Raw genomic sequence first — 17,500 nt, 5'->3', positions numbered from 1 at the left:
CACCTTAAGACACATAAGAGTGGCAGGTGTATGGCGTAGAGTTCATAGGTAGGCTATGTTTTTCTCAGGCTCCATATGTGGTCCTCCAGAAAGTCACCTGATGATTCATGGACATCTGCTCTCAAACTGATGTTATCACTTTCATGACAAGCCTTCTTTGTTAGAGAGGTGATGCACAGTCGAGGAGTATCTAGGGAGTATTCAGGCTCTCTCTGCTTACACACAACACACACACACACACACACACACACACACACACACACAGCACAGGTCAGTCTCAGATAGGTCTCCTTATCGGATATATGGATATAGGAAAGTGTCAGTAAAGGCTCGGGTCAAACGTCACAAGTCAGAGTAAATCCACCTGGAGTAACTATCCAGCTCAAGTAGATAGCTGTACAAGTGAATCGACTGCACTTCTTACACCTCTGGCACTGTTAAGATGAATCATAGGTATTATTCTGAGGAAACTGCCACAAGTTTCTTTCCAAATCCAACGCTCCACTAGAACACCAGAGGGTATTTGTACATTATCCCGTGAACAGTGCACAAAGCTCACCTTGGAGTTGAAGGTCTTCTTGATCTCCTCCTGGTAGGCTCTTACTCATGTGTGACTCATAGTGATGTTTCAACATGGCGAAGCGCCCAGAGGATATTATTTTTTTTCGTGGTATCTTAGAAAACAGGGATAGGAATGCTCTGTGATAATTCGAGTTTAAAAAAACCTTGACACTATATGGCGGCCAAAAAAAGCTACGGAGGCTTGTTGGCAGTGCTTTGGCGTCTAACTATATTCGTAATTTGATACAATGTTCTAGGCTATGCTTTTGTGTTTAATATGACTGAGATGAAAGGACACTCTGTAAACTGTAGTCTTTGCAGCAAACCAAGAGTTTTATATTTTGGCAAAACTAGCAAGCCTCTTTCATTTGTTAGCTACTGTAATATGAGACACAACTGCCCCCCACTCTACCTCTCCTAATATTTTATAAGATAACTGGAATATAACATACTGTATGTAGCTAATATTTATATTCGTATCTAGCTCAGGGTATTACTGATCACAACCACCAGTTTATTTCCTGTCAAAACGTAATGTGCCGTCAAAATCTTTTTTTTTTTTTAAACAAAAGTTACAAATTCGCCCCACAAAAAGACTTCAGTCTTTAACTTCTTTTCCGGGCCATTACGACCTGCCCCGTGTTCGCCGACCTCCTTCACCATCGCCTGCATGACTACATGACTGACCTCGCATACCCACCCCACATCGCTCCAGACCCACTCCAGGCCACAACCACTCAGTAGCAGTGGAGCAATGCACGATGTCAACCACCTCCGAGTTGTTAGATAGTGGCACAACACCGCCACCTAGTGGATGTTTCATTCATTCTTTTGTTCAAGGGAACAAATTGATATTCCAAGTGGTGATACCTTTTTCATGTATACATGTTTTTGAAGCTTGTTGTGTGTGTGTCACTAGGGTTCAGCTTCAATTTATTAAGGATTATACTGTACTACAGCTAATACTGCCATTACGACTTTGATTTGTAAATTGTATCCACTAGAAGGCTAATGTGAAGGCAAAGGCTTGGTTCACAGCTGAGATGCTTAGAAGGTCCATCACTGATTAATGTGATCCGTCACTTTATTTGTATATGATGTAAATAATAAAGTTGAGCTTTGTATGCAGTCCTGTGTCTATATTTGCATGTTGTGTTGCACCGTCATTGTTCGAGGAACAAGGACAGAAGATAAGAGCATGCTTAATGCCTTGTACAGTTATATTTTATTCAATCATTTTATTATTAAAATAAAGTTTCATTCTTTTCATAATTGCTTGTTTTATCGCTGGAATAAAATGTTATGTACAAAAATTTGATAATAAGGTCACTCAGAAAAAGAAGACAGAAAAAGGAAGCGTGACAAGTTGTATTGATGCATTATTTATTTTCCCAATGATGCCTATTTAACAGAAGAGTGGTTTACAAAAAAAATAAAGTTTGGCATGGCTTAATGTTTCTGAAATATGGAGAAAAAAAAAAGGCAATACAAATGTTTCATTTCAGACAAGCAGAAACTACCCTTTTTTTCCCCTCTGACAAACTGTTTTTTCCTAACAAATATGACACTTATTCTGACACATTTATTAAAGATGTGTGCTGGTCTATCCTTCAAACAATTTACAAAAATGTTATTTAATTTGTGAGGTTTAAATTACAAGGTGTCATTGGAGGCCCCATTGTAATCATTTGAGCTTAAATACAGAATATATTCAGGAGGCAAAAAAAGGCTGATTTGTGCAATCACACCATCAATGCAGAGGAGACTGTGTGGGCCAATCTGCATATTATCAAGTGCAGCTCATCAGAACATAATCATCTATCAACTTGTCTTCGTTACCACTGCCGCTTGTAAAAAATAAATCTAAATATCTATATTTAAAAAAAAAAAAAAAAAAAAAAAAAACAGAAAGCATAATTTTCCTGTGGGGTGCAAAACTAAGTACTACTATGACTACAGTACAAACAGCCAGCCAAACATAGAAACAGAAGAATGTAATTAGTCATACGAGAGAAAAAAAAATGAATACATGCCCCGTCAACGAGACCCTCCATCACCCACCCAAACAAAAGCTCCCACTAAGCACAACTAAATGCACAAGAATATCAAAAAGTCAAATATGTTCCTTTAAACCAAGCAGCAGGGGCCGAGGAGCGAAAGGAGCACCGTAAGTCACAGGACAGAGAACTTGCAAGGCACTGCGGTTCCAGTCACAGGACAGAGAACCTGCAAGGCACTGCGGTTCCAGTCACAGGCTCCAACACGAGACAGAGATCCTGCAAGACACTGCAAGTCCATGACCCGGCATGGTGGGTTGGACTGCATCGGTTGTACACAAAAAAAATCAAGTGTTTTTTTTTTTTTTTTTTTTAAGTAAACAATAGAAACAAAAAAAATACTCGATTTCCTTGGCTTTCCTCGAGTTTTCAAGTTATGCAGAAAAGAATGCTACCCAGAAGAGTCTTTGGTACTGAACTTGCCTGATCATTAGACTAAACAAGCCTGTGCTATCATCTATATATATGTATATATATCTGTTCAAAACTCAATGTTTTAAGGTAACTCTCAATAGGAAACAAAAATATATATATTTAGTAGTTGGATTGTTGAAAGAACTCTATACTCCAAATAAATCATGTCTGCGTGTGTTCATTTTTTTCAACAATCGAAAAATATTCTCAAACCCTATAAATCAGTTTCTTTTTTTTAAACCTCTGGGAACATACCATTTCCAGTCAATGCTGCTGTATAAATGTTCCACAAGTTCTCTTTATACATACACTTTAGCAAACATTACTCAACCTAAATCTTCAATGTATATTCATTTGGAAATGTATGAAAATAGCACAAAGTGAAAACTTGACATATACATTGACCTAAACAACTTGATTTCAAGACACTCTTCAAAACTCAAAGAAAACTTCTTTATCTTCTGTATATTTCTGTTACCTCTCTTCAGCAAACAATATTAGAGGCTTTGACAAAGTACCATGTGTCTTTGGCAGTGCAGGATCAGTGGAAAAAAACACGTCATCAAGAAGAGATTGGGGCCTAAGAATTTATAGGCCTGTTAAGCATTGTCGTGTTCCCCTTAAGATGAACAAATAAACATCTCCCAAGATGGTCAGGGCAGTTTGGTATTCATCATGAATTCCTTGTGATATTCCAAATTCCAAGTGGAACATGTTTTACATGAAACATCTGCAAAGACATGTCCTGACACATCTTTGGCTCCCGAGGCAACTTGTAAATTTAACCAAAACAGCCCAACCTCGTCTTCACGTCTGAACTACTAAATCTTACGCTGTGCACGTCGCGTGCCAGCTCAGTAAAGACCGGTCCGAAAACAGACAAGAAGATTGCGTGTAAAACTCTGAGAGCCATATCATGCAGCCTCGGGCGGGAAACCCCAGCCATGACTAAGTGCCCGAACAACTACCTCTTCCACATGAAGCCTTTACAGAGGCATGCCCAGCTACCATGCTACCCAGCTAACACTTATACAAAAAATATAAACTCAATGAACCTTTTGTTTTCCCCGTAACAAGCCCTTTGCCACATGCATATCTAACCCACTACCCCACCCTGTTGGTTACATCGTACAAAATAAGACTGATTCTTAAAATATATATAAAAATGAAAAAAGAATAGAAAAATAACCCTTATGAGGGTCTGGCTGTGGATGGCTGTCCCAGGCTGGCCTGAGGGTCTGGGGCTCGGAGTCTACATGATGGAGCAGTTCTCTGGCCGGGGGCCTCCCTGGAAGATGACAAGGGCAAAGGAGGTCGAAGGTCAAGTCAACTCAAAGGAATGAGAAAGACAACAACAGATGCTCATGAAAATACCAGAGGTGAATTGTCTATGGTTATTTTTCTGAGTGTTATAAAGAGTCACAAACAGCGTCGTACAAATATAGAACATGTCGATTGAGAATAAAATGCCACTAAAAAAGGTAGGCTGATAAGTCAACTTGCATATGAAAAAAACTACATATTAAGAAAATAGTTTTGACTTTTTCAGTTTAAACCGACACCAAACTTGATCCAACTGAAGTTAACATGCTTACGTGTCGTGGCTGGTTGTTGCCCACAATGAAAGACTGGGAGACCAGCCCTTCAGGCAGCCCTCCGCCACCGCTGCAGAAGGAGCGAGAGGAGCCGCCCGACACACAGCTGCCACCAGTTCTGTCCGACGGCTGCCCGCAGGAGCCACACACCACCGTGCGGCTGCGCAGGTTGTACTCGCTGTCCACGCCAGTGCTACTTGCGGCCTGCAGGGGGAGCCAAAGTACAGGATTTCACCAGGTGGTCGTGCAGAGCTGCGCACTTGCGTTGAAGGTAACTGATCAAGGCGTAGGTTTGAATATGATCTATAGGGACTACTAGTCACAACCAAAGTTTGGGAAAGACACAATTGTCCCCACCAGTAATTTGGTCATTTTAATTGCCTGTTAAAAAAAATTGCATTCCATTGCGCCCTCGAGCCTGCGAGACAAGATGCTGTCACTTCTCATTAGATCATTTTGTTCATTAAGGCATTATTTTGAAATGCATTCAGGAAACTCAGAAATCCATTGCAGACTAGTGCAGGTTGAGGAAGCAGCAGCTGGACCATCAGGGCTTCAGGTGAGGTCTTACTCATGTTTGGGATATCCAAAAACGGACAACAAAAAGAAGTGACGCTAACACTTGTGGAGAATGTTTTTTATTCACTATCTAATTATTTATTATTATTTATTTTCGGTGCAGAATACTGTTTTGTATTCAAACTAAGGTTTAATTATTCTTATTATGTTTAAATCAGTTCGAAGTTCCACAAGTTAGTACACAAAATGTTAATATATTTTAATAAAGTTTGCCTGTTCAATGTAATATCAACTGAGTTTTTTTTTGTATCTACCAATGCTGAGACCAAACCTAAGCCATTGGAACTGATGCATGACTTCTCACTCGGCTGTGTAATTTATAGGAATATAAAGGCTATAAATTCTCTAGTGCTGTTTTAATTTACAATCCTTTTGGGGACAATATTCTTAATATTTTGTACCACTGTAATCCAAATCTGGCTAGATTTGCAATCCTACACTAGACTCTTTCAGCATAATAAATTGTAAATAGGTCTACTTCATTTGAAAAGGGGAAGAAAATTGGAGCAGAGAATCGAGAAGGCCACCAATCAGAAATGAACTCATTTGAAGAAAAAACTGTGAGTCTAGTCTGCACGTTGCTTCAAGAGATTTAATGTTAAACCATTCAAAAGAGATCTGAAATGGAGTAAAAAAAAAAAAAGACAGCTCTCTAAGAAATTACCATGTCATCCTCCTCCTCATCCTGGAATAGAGTTCGTGTGACCTTCCTCATGGCCATTTCCTGTTTAGTGGGGCAGAGAGAGAGGCGTGGAGAAAGAGATGAAGAAACAGAAAAAGAGTCCGTAGTTAATAATAAAAAATAGGAAACACAGGTCACTGACTGCACAGTCGGTTAAATAGCATGAATCAAGAAAAGTAACCTAGTAATTTAAATGTGTGACGCGAATTAACTCAGATTTTTGCTTAGTGATCTTAAATCAGGTAAAATAAAAATACAGTCATGTTCACCTTCAAGGTAAACTTCTCATGGCCAAGGCCGTGGGAGTGTCAAAGGTCAAAGGTCAAAGCGACTCACCTCTCCGCTGGCACTGATGAGGGTGGTCTGGAACAGGTCTCCGCTGCCCCAGGAGTTCTGGGTCTTCCACACCAGGTCAGTGGGGGGGTTATGGGAGCCCCCTCCGTTAGATGCCCAGATCTGTTCACCCACAGAGGAGGAGGAGAGGACGGTGAGCAATGACATTGTTATGGGACCACCAGGGTCTCTAGTTACTGGTGATAACTGGTGTTGAAATGCTGCGAAACAGTGAAACAGACTTACTGTGACAGACTCCCCGGCTTTGAGGGTGAACTTGGGAGGGAACTTGTAGACGATGGGGGTGGCAGAGCCAATCTGTCTCTTCACCTGCCAGTGGCCAAGTACCTGGTCCTGTAGATCAACACACACACACACAAAACATCAGATTTGACACAACTTAACAGAGAAATGGGGTGGGGTGAAATAACATCATTTAGAGACTATAATTAAGTTATAATAAAGTTTAACAGATTGAGTAATCTATAGTATAGAATCTATAGTACTAAAACCAAGTTCTTAGCTACACCATGTTCCGCATTTTCTTTGGAATGTACAGTACAAAAGTATTAGGCACATAAAGTTATTCCCATTACCATACGTAGGATAGATCATATTTCATATTTTCAGAAACATTAATCTGCCAGAAAAAAAAAGGTGACAGACCAAATTGCTTATTAAAAAACTAAAAGGCCATCAGCTCAGAACCACCAGCGTGACTGAGATTACATAAAGAGTGTTCTATTGTGTGTACTGTTATGTACAAAGCAACAGTCAGTAAATGTGACAAAACATCAGCCATCTTGGTTTTCGGCCAGAGAGCAGCAGAGGGTCTCACCTCTAAGCACCTAGAGGCAATTGTATTATAATGGCGCTATATACAATTGAATTGAATTGAATCGAATCACCTGGTCAGCCTTGTTGCTGAGGCGCACAAACTTGCCCTCCAGGTCCACCTCGTCCACGGTGACACGGCCGCTGGCGGAGGCCTGCTGGGCGATGCGAGTGCGGGTGACGGTGCCGCCCATCATGCTGGACGCCTCGCTGTCCGTGTCGTGGATCTTTCGCTTCTTGGCAGTGCCCGAGGAGTTGCGGCTGCTGCTGCTGCTGCTCTGGACGAGGCGGGTGACCGCGTGAGTCCCCGAGCCGGAGGTGCGTGTGACGGTCACACGCGTGGGTGGGGGGCTGGGTGACAGACGCAGCCTGGGGAGCGGGGTGCGAGGGGGAGAGGTGGCAAAGTGAGACTAATTGAAACAGAGCCAATATGTTAATATGTTCTAATTGAAAAAAGATGTTTATCTGTGTAGCAGAACAGTTACATTAATCTATTCACTGCATTGATGCACCACCTAACACATCATCTGTAATTTACTGTGTGTCTGGTCCAACTACAACAAAAACAACCCATTTGCAGCAGTAATCAGCACTTCACGTGTGTGACAACACTGGCGTCGCTGTGTTGCATGGCTGTGTGTGGCACAACTGTGTGTGGCATTGCTGTGTGTGGCACGGCTGTGGGTGGCATCGCTGTGTGTGGTATACCTGTGCGTGGCACGGCTGTGGGTGGCATCGCTGTGTGTGGTATACCTGTGCGTGGCATTGCTGTGTGTGGCACACCTGTGTGCACCATAGAGCATGTCGCCTGTGAAGTGTCAGTCGGTCCCTCACCTCTCCTCCTCTCCCTCCAGCAGTTTCCTGTAGGCAGCGATCTCCATGTCCAGGGCCAGCTTGATGTCCAGCAGCTCCTGGTACTCATCCAGCTGGTCCTGCATGCGCTGCCTCATATCCGCCATCTCCCGCTCCTTATCGTCCAGGCGACGGCGCATCATGTCCCGCTCGCGAGACATGGCCTCCTCCAGGTCACGCACCTTGGCCTCGCTAGCGGCCAACTGCCAATAGAGAACCGGCATTTACACATCAAACTGTGTTTCAGGTATTGAAACATAAATCATGATTAATTTAAGGTTATATGTAGATTTAAGATAATTTGTAGACTATAAATGTTAACTGTAGACGTTATTTATAGAAGAAACCAAACAGGTAACATTTATTTCACTGGAGTCGCTTGACCACGTAGGAATTTAAGCCCTAGATAAAATGTATTGGTGATAAAACAAGGAAAGTCTAAACTTCAACAAAAAGGTGTAAGTCTGGCTCTCTGTCCAGACACTATGTGGACAGAGTGAAGGTGAGTGTCAGAGAGCTTGTGAGAAGAGAGGAAAAGGGAGAGAGGAAGAGGCGATGTGAGAAGAGAGGAAGAGGGAGAGAGGAAGAGGCGATGTGAGAAGAGAGGAAGAGGTAGAGAGGAAGAGGAAGAGAGGAAGAGGAAGGTGCAGAGGCGATGGAGAAGAGAGGAATAGGTAGAGAGGAAGAGGAAGGTGCAGAGGCGATGTGGGAAGAGAGGAAGAGGTAGAGAGGAAGAGGGAGGTGATGCGCACCTGCTTCTGCAGCTGGCTGAGCTGGCTGGACATGCTCTCCATGCGTATGCGCGTCTGCTGCAGCTCCTCATTGCTAGCCCCAACCAGCAGGCTGTTCCTGTCGGAGGACTGACGAGCGTTCTGCAGCTACAGGGGGAGACACACAAATAAAATGCAGTTTTAGCACATTTTTCATTGTTGGTGTGGAATCTAGTTAAGAGAATAAATAAATACAGGCTTTCCCAAGCAGAGTGGCCTTGGGTGTGGTCTGATTGGTGCCAGATTGTTTGGATGCTGTAGAAGACTGACACCATTTGGGCTCATTTGACTTCTGTGATGTGTGAGGGTGGGAAATATCAATAACTAAAAAGACCCCCCTCTAAAAAAACAAACTAAAAAAAAAAAACACAGTCAAATATGCCTCCATGCACACAGACACGTGCGTGCACACACACACACACACACACACACACACACACACACACACACACACACACACAGTCTCACTACAGACTCAGGTAGGTCAGGAAAGCTCAGCTCAAATGCAATAATATAGTATAATCACTACAACTTCAGGGCACAAGTAGATAACAGTGCAAGGGAATCAACCTTGTTCATTCTTGTTAAAATGAATCACAATCTGGGAAAACCTGCCACAAACAGTAAAAAAAAAACTGCAGTAAAAATTATAAATACAACAGAACCTCTCAACGCCAGAGACTATGCGTGCATTATCCTGTGACCAATGCACATCGCTCACCTTGGAGTTGTAGGTCTTCTCGATCTCCTCCTTGTAGATACGGACCTGCTCCTCGTGCTGGCTCCGCAGCTCGGAGAGGGCGTCGGCCAGCTTGCTCTGGAACTCCTGCTCTCTGCCGCTGTCAATCTCCACCATGCGCGACTCGTAGCGACGCTTGGACTCACGCAGCTCCTGTGAGGCAGGAAAGAGAAGGAGAGAAGTTTAAGGATTTTTTTGTCCCACAGATATAAAGGGGTGAAACAACAGTCCAAGATTTTTGTCCATAGCATATGGTGGCTTAAAACTTTAGTTAACTACAAACAGCTTTAAAATACATAATTATTTGACTTATTTCTGTACTTTCTTAATGACGATTTCTTCATCATATTCTTAACATATTTTAACATTACAAACAAACAAAACAACCACAAACAAACAAGGCTGACTTTCAGTCAGTTTTTATTGCACAAGCGAGTAGACTCAGGATGCATTGGTGAGCCGTCAGCTTGTGGCTCTTCTCTCCACGTGGAGAAGAAGACTGACCTCAGAGTAGATGTTCTTCTGGAAGTCCAGCTCCTCCTTCACGGTCTGAAGGCGGTTCTCCGCGTCCACACGGCGCAGCATCTCATCCTGCAGCTGCTTCTTGGCGTCCATCAGGCTACTCTCCAACTGTTGGAGGAGCAACAGGACGTCAGAGGCTTCAGAGGTCACACACATTATTGTGTGTAGAACATTTAAGGAACTTAAGGGCTTCAGTCAGTTTGTCAGTCTGCCCCAGGGCAGCGGTGTCTGCTGATGTAGCTTACCACCACCGGTATGACTGTATGAATGACTACTGGACTGTGGACTCTAAAGCGACTTCGGGTATTTGGAGAAGTGCTATATAAGATTGAATGATTATTTCTTAAAGTACAACGTCTGAATTCATAGGTCTTATTATATGGCAGCGATAGTATGAGCTTTCATGTCTCCTGCGGGGGCCACAGCAGGTTATACATTTTTAAATAAAATCCACCTAACTCTACTGAAAAAGTAAAAGTCCGCTAGCAGTTCAACAAATAGACAGCAGAGGTCACAACAGATCATTCCATCCATTTTGGCTCTTTGTCCCTGCGGCTAAGAAATACTACATGAAACCTGGGAAAATGAATGGCAAACAGTAGCACCAAAGTGCCCTCTCAGGGTAGTGCACCTCATACCATCAATGTAGTACTTTCCATGAGGACAGTTATGAAAAGGACACTTAGAGGTCATAAAGGACAATCAGTCCATCAGTCCCTTGTCCCAGCAATTTTATTTTATATATTATATATTAGTATTTATACTTTATAAATGCCTATTTTTTTCATTTGTTTCCCCATTTTGAAGTTTATGCACCGAGTTCCTCACCTTGGCCAGCTGGGCCTTCAGGTCGCGAACCTCCGCGTCCAGATTGCGCTTCTCCCCCAGTGCAGTGGACAGCGAGGCGTCCTTGGAGTTGAGCAGCGCCTCCAGGTCTTTGAGGCGAGCCAGAGCAGCCTCCAGGTCCGACTCCTTCTTCCCATTCCTGAGGGGAGAAGGAACATTGGAACATGGTTCACATGGCGGCCATTTGGGGGGAATTAATCAAAGGCTACTTTTCAAAGATGAATACAAAGACCAACTTGTATTATATTTGGTTGTTTGCTTCAAGTGAATGCAGAAAACAAACAAACAAACAAAACAAACTAATTACAAGTGTATCAGCTGGGGAACGAACCCCTGCTATTTTTTCATGTTACATGCGTGTTCAGCTTGCTAAGCAATTATAGCATTACATTACATAAATCTCTGAAGACATTTACATCCTCCACCAGATAACAGTGATGTAGTGCAGAGAACCAGTGTAATATTTGCCACTTTAGAAAGATTGTTCTTTGGAAGCCTGTTCGAAGGGGGAGACACTACATTGGGTGCATCTCTCTCCCAGTTGCAACATTTGTGTGAGAGTTCATCAGACACATAGTACGTCCCTAAAGGGAGTCTACCAGCACAACAAAACAACATGTGTGTTTGATTTCTTTGGGGCAAATGTTCTTGGGGGGAGCATTCCAGAAAATTCAACCTTCCACATAAACTACGGTGTGTAAACAAGGCACTAAAAACTGTTTTCTTATTTATTTATTTGTATTTTTAATCGGGAGCTTTCCATTTTTAATGTCCCAGTATTAGGTTTAAGTGGCAGACAGGAAACAGAACTCCAGGTTATTAAATGCGGCCCTCACAGTGCAGGGCTCTCTGACACTAATGAAGCTCATCTGGCTAAGAAGATGGCTTCCAGACCACTGCTTCTGCCTGCGCCGCTCTTTAGACAAGACCAGTCTCCTCCAATATAACCCAATTACATGTAGAACAAAACACACACACACATTCAATACATCCACATTGATAGGTGATATACACATTTAATGTAACTTAAAGGAGATAGCACAAAGACCTCTTTTACAAAACAATAAATCTCCCTCCACAGTAAACCACCCAGTTAGGTGGTGCTGAAAGAGCCTGGCTAGCCTGGAGGTCTTCCCTTCACCCTTCCTCTCAGATTTCAAAAGACAGAAAAGGGCAGTGTCCCATTGAACCAGTGAACCATTCAACCCCTGCTGGGGAAAGTGATTTACTACCTAGGACTGCCCTTCAACCCTGCAGGCACACACTGTCCCCACCCCTCTCTTCCACTCAACACTACTGCTAAACACAGCAGTCTCTTTTTTTCGCTAATGGGAAACCTTAAGCCCAATTAATGGTTGTCCGGTTACGCAGACAAGCAGAGGCCTCTCCGTCGTCTAAAACCCTCTCCGAGCATCCCGGTGGCCTGGCGCGCACGTCCCAAATTGCGTAACTATCCGTCGGAATGACGTAAAGGCCCACGGAGACCCCAGGGCTGTGATTGGTCCAACCCATGCTGTTTACCTTGTGGGTAATAGCATGCTAACCTTAGATAGCTGGCTCAGACAACTCCCCCTCAGACGTGTTTTTTTCAGTAACAATAACGGGGTTTTTCATTGCATTGTCTATTTCTCTGTAACTTTAAAAAAATCTAAAAACACAAAAAAAGTCAAACAAATTACTTTTATGTACAAATACGACCATCTATGGTGTTTAGGCTGCCATTTTTTTTTTTATAACTATACTAGTTAAACTATAAAAGGTTCACGACTGCGTTGCCAGTCGTAGAAACATATTTCGGCAGTTAGTCGATGCTAAGCCATGCATGTAGCATAGTAATTATAGGGTCACACCCTTGCGTTTGCATTTACTGAAGCGCAATCCACCTGTGTGTGTGTGTGGGGGGGGGGGGGGGGGGTAATGGCTTCTGCTGATAAGAACCAACATGAGTGTCTGTGTCACTAACTACAAGCAATGTGAGGAATGTTCGAAGGCCCAGGGGAGGGAGAGAGGGGAAGGCAGGACTCTTTCATTTCAGGGAGGGGGGCTCCTTGAGCTCTGGCATCCAGTCATCACTTCCTGGTGCGATACTCCCACCCAGCAGTGACAAACACTCCAGTGTCTCACCACATTCTTCTGAGATCAGGGCTAGGCCACCGAGTTGACACTATTCAAATAAATTGACAAAGTTCGCTGGGAATTCTGGTAAGCTTGTGAGCATAACCAGCCATACCTGAACAATTAGTGTGAATAAGCACACTGCTTCACAAACTGACCTTGCAAACATAGGCAAGGCATATTTACGTACATTGGGGGGGGACAACAAGAGAACATAGAATTCCTGTTGAGTTCCACAGGGTCCAGAAAGGTATGCATCCACAGGCAGTAATGCGCTCTAGCCAGAGGAGCAGAAAGGTATGCATCCGAAGGCAGTGATGTACTCTAGCCAAGAGGAGCGCTGAAGGCAGTAAAGTGCTCTAGCCAGAGGAGCAGTAGAGTATGCATCCGAAGGCAGTAATGTGCTCTAGCCAAGAGGTACGGAAGAGTATGCATCTGAAGGCAGTAATGTTTTCTAGCCAAGAGGAGCGCTGTGGGTGGGCATGCCTCTGCATCACCTCAGCCACACTCACAGGCCTGGAAGAGAACACCTCTTTATGCCTGCGTGTGTGTGTGTGTGTGTGCGTGTGTGTGTGTGTAGGTGTCGTACAGGGTGTGTGTGTGTGAGCGTCATATGGAGTGTGTGTGTGAGTGTGTAATACGGGTTGTGTGAGTCTGCGTGTGACCGGGGAATGATTAGTGTGCACACCTTTTTTTTTTTTCCACCACCACACCAAACTGGAATATTTACTGTTTAAGGGGCCCTTCTTGGAGAGAGTGTTAAGAAAGATTTTTTTTTTTTTCTCAGCAATGCCAGAATCCATCACCAGGAAACCACAGTCACTGAAGTTGGACAATGGAAGGATATGTTCCCACATGCTGTAAGAAGCACACATCCTAATGCAACATCTGTCCCTGTGGAAAACGTGAGTATTTCTGTCCACTCTGTTGGTGGGTGGGCGGGTGTCCAGTGCATTAACACTTCACACAGCCGTGATATTGAGATCTCAGTCACAGTTTACATTATGACCCGATGCGTTTTGATTCGCAAGCAGGGCAAAAATGTAAATGGAACATGTGTTTATCAGTGAGGATGTGCTAAGAGTGGGAGATGTTTATACTACTGGGTGACCAGTCCAGTGGAGAAGCGGTGGAAAGTACCTATTCACTGGTCTAGGCCTAGCTGAACCCGCTGCACTGCCGGAGGCAGGAGGGAGAGTGATATTAAGGAGGTTGGAGGTCAGTGGTACTAATTATAGTAAGGGATGACACATGAGTCACTCAGGAGGTTTATTTAGGGGAAATGAGATGAAAGGAGACACACTTGTGCGAGTGTGTGTGTGTGTGTGTGTGTGTGGGTGTGTACTGACACATAGCAACCAGATGCAGGGAGGGCAAAACTAAATAATCACAACAGTCTTGTTCCTACACACACACACACACACAGGCATAGGTACGTCCACACCATTACAAGTGAATAACTCTTCTGCAGTGAGATAGACTTGATATTTGTCGTAAACAAACACAGGCCCTCTAAGGAGAATCAATAACGGAAAGTGAGGAAAGAAAGGGAGGAGAGGGGGCTGCTTGAGAAAGAAAGAGACAGAGAGAAGGAGAGAGAGAGAGAGAGAGAGAGAGAGAGAGAGAAGGAAAGAGAGAGAGAGAGAAGGAGAGAGAGAGAGAGAGAGAGAGAGATGTGGAAGTACTTCATGGCACAAAGAAAGCTGAAGGGAGAACGAGAAGGAAGGAATAAAAAAACCGAGGAATTCATTACAATGACTCATAGCTATCTTTGTCCACCTCTGTGACGAATATGGAAGCCACAGTAAAAAAAAAAAAAAAGGACAAAAGACAAGCAACGGCCCGGAGTCTGTGTTTGCTGTAGCGTTGCCATGGCGACACGGCCCAGACTGTAGTTCTAGTGGAAACGCTGGTGTCGCACTTCCAACACGTTTCTGAGGAGAGTCGACGTAGACTGGAATGCCGAGGGACTTTTCCCCGCTGCAACTTCTGTTTTCTTTTCTTATTATTATTCCCTCTCAAGTCAGGGATTTGGAAGCAAAAAAAAAGCAACCTTTCCATCCAAAGGGTTCGACTACGGATGGAAAATCTGAAATGTCCGAGGCAGATACATGTATTTAGCCCAAAGACTGCTTATTATCCATGCAAGGTCTGTATGCTGGAGCCAGCGCTTACGAGAACCAGACCATGGCAGAGTGACTACTTTGATTTAATCATATAATATGATGACTCACACACCAGGCCACGAGAGAACAGCATCCTATACTTTAAAGCTGAACATCTCAAATACAAGCTGACTTCAATTTAGCTTTTGATAGTCATTAAGATAGGGATAGAAGACCCACAACACTGCTGGCAAGACTAGAGCAGTTATAGGGGGAAATGGTCCTTCATCATCCACATCATTCTGTTCCATTTACTCCATGTGACACTAATATCATTACAAACTGTACTTGTCAGATGTTGTTGCCATGTTGGGTCAGATCAATTACTATGATTGAAGCCAAGGGCGGGGACACAGACAAAGGCTTTGTTCGAAAAACTCTTAAAAGTAAGATGGCCGTCTTACTACCTTGATGTCTCGTCAAGACATGTGTCTTACGCGACATATTTCTACTTTTATTCTAGTTGTGTCTGAAGTCTGCTGTAAAATGGTGGAATCGTTCTTGCAGCGAGCCAACATATAGACTTAGATGTGTGTCTGAAGTCTGCTTAAAAATGGTGGAATCGTTCTTGCAGTGAGCCAAGGCATAGACTTAGACGTGTATGAAGTCTGCTCGTCACAACCATCTTAATTGAGGCGTCGACTGAACCTACACTGTCTGAGACTACAGGCCGGAGGGAAAGACTGTGTGTTGCATGCATGCATGCATATGGGGGAGGTGTGAAAACGGCCTAAAGCTGTTAAAAAGAAAAATACTTTACATTCATTGGGACCATTCCAAGACACACATTATCTCCTATGATGAAAGGTCAGACCACAAACCTACTTCATAAAAGGTACTATACCTTAAGCACCAGGTGCAAGACAGGTACACACTAGCTGAGGCTATGACTGTCACCTCCCACACACCCTTGCGAAATCACACCAGCCACACATGCAGGACAGGCAGTGAAGAAAGCGAAAGAAGAACAAACACACACACACACACACACACACACACACACACACACACACACACACGGTTACTCCTGTGGCAGGCCAGCCTGCATGTGTGAGTGTATAAGGGCGTGGACCCTTCTGTGAGTCACCGTCCAAACAAACTCCTCTTTTCCAGAGAATTGGCCAGGGGTATCTCCATCCCCATTGGCCAGGGGTACCTCCATCCCCATTGGCCAGGGGTACCTCCATCCCCATTGGCCAGGGGTACCTCCATCCCCAGGATGGTGATAGACTTCCCTCTAAATGTACGTGTGAGTCACGCTTGCATACCAAAGGGTGTTTCCGCTGAATTTAAGTGGAAATGTGTGTGTGGGTGTCCGTGTGTTGAAAGAGTACATTTGTGTTGGTAGGTGAAATGGGGGAGAATGGTAGTAGATCGCCTGATGGTCTGGGAGTGGAAATAGCCGCATATAGCCCTTGTATGACTCAGAGCTTCCCAAAACGTATACCTTTTCCAAACTTGGGACTTACTATAGATCCTTCAACAGTCCACTATGAATCAAAAAGGTCTGTTCTGACTCTCTCAGAGGGAAAACTCTGTGCCACTGATCCTAAATGATTAATATCACATCTTGGATGCTTTGCCAAAGGAAACGTCTTCAATGAAACCTCTGCAAACGGTACTATGCAGATGTGTGCTGGACAAACTTCCATTGTTGGAATACTGCAGATGCATATGATGTGTTTCAATATGTTTTTAAAAGTCCTTCCTGACATTTGCATGAAAAGGACCACTCAAACACACCAATACACACCCCGACGCTCATGCGCACTCTCTCTCTCACACACACACACACACACACACACACACACACACACACACACACACACACACACACACACACACACACACACACACACAAGCACTAACTAGCTCAGACACATTCCACTCGAATCCTGTGCAGGTAGCGAGAGACGTGAATGATTATTTAGCTGCGATGTTTCATCTCTGTAAACAAACCATTGCTACTGCCACACACAGGCACAGCTCCAAGGAGAGATCAAACACAGACCTGCATGCTACTCTCCAGTGGGTGTGACGTGAGCCCGTCATTGGTGCAGCTCAGGAGCACCAGTGACATAAGACTCAAGAGTCGATTGGCAGCCACAACACCTTTAGACCCAGAGCCCTTGGCAGTGGATCTAGCAAAAACTATTTGGTACGACATATTAACATTTCAAATGAGTGATGTCAGTAGTAGCACGCCTTATTTGGGCTTACGTTCAGTTTTGTATGATTCACTGGCCTGAGAAGCTGTGCTTTCCATGCACGTATGACAAAGTCATACGAACGACCTGAATAAAACTGATAGCCAAATCTTGTATACGCACTATCCAAACACGTGGCTGGAACCACAAGGCTAAGCTAACACGAGAGCTGCTTGAGGATAACTTTGTACTGGATGTTGGGTGTGGCTGTATCTCACGTCTGTTTCTC

At 43.8% G+C, this 17,500-nt stretch overlaps 1 protein-coding gene across 1 annotated transcript in view; it reads right to left on the bottom strand.

Annotated features, from left to right (window-relative positions):
• Positions 1-3,927: 3,927 nt before the first annotated feature.
• The window catches only part of lmna (lamin A), a 23,486-nt gene continuing 9,913 nt past the window's right edge, over positions 3,928-17,500 (bottom strand). Inside the window, exons 3-13 of the mRNA XM_080858226.1 lie at positions 10,767-10,923; positions 9,921-10,046; positions 9,399-9,569; positions 8,660-8,785; positions 7,890-8,110; positions 7,130-7,424; positions 6,468-6,575; positions 6,225-6,344; positions 5,871-5,930; positions 4,628-4,831; positions 3,928-4,320 (exon numbers count right to left, since the gene is read on the bottom strand). Of these exons, the coding sequence (XP_080714352.1) occupies positions 4,285-4,320; positions 4,628-4,831; positions 5,871-5,930; positions 6,225-6,344; positions 6,468-6,575; positions 7,130-7,424; positions 7,890-8,110; positions 8,660-8,785; positions 9,399-9,569; positions 9,921-10,046; positions 10,767-10,923 (1,624 nt within the window). The 3' untranslated portion in view covers positions 3,928-4,284. The remainder of the gene's footprint in view (positions 4,321-4,627; positions 4,832-5,870; positions 5,931-6,224; positions 6,345-6,467; positions 6,576-7,129; positions 7,425-7,889; positions 8,111-8,659; positions 8,786-9,398; positions 9,570-9,920; positions 10,047-10,766; positions 10,924-17,500) is intronic.

The sequence above is a fragment of the Sprattus sprattus genome, assembly GCF_963457725.1.
Source record: "Sprattus sprattus genome assembly, chromosome: 19".
Taxonomy (NCBI): Eukaryota; Metazoa; Chordata; class Actinopteri; order Clupeiformes; family Clupeidae; genus Sprattus; species Sprattus sprattus.
The sequence above is the reverse complement of the archived record's forward strand: the minus strand, read 5'-3'. Positions and strand labels throughout refer to the sequence as shown.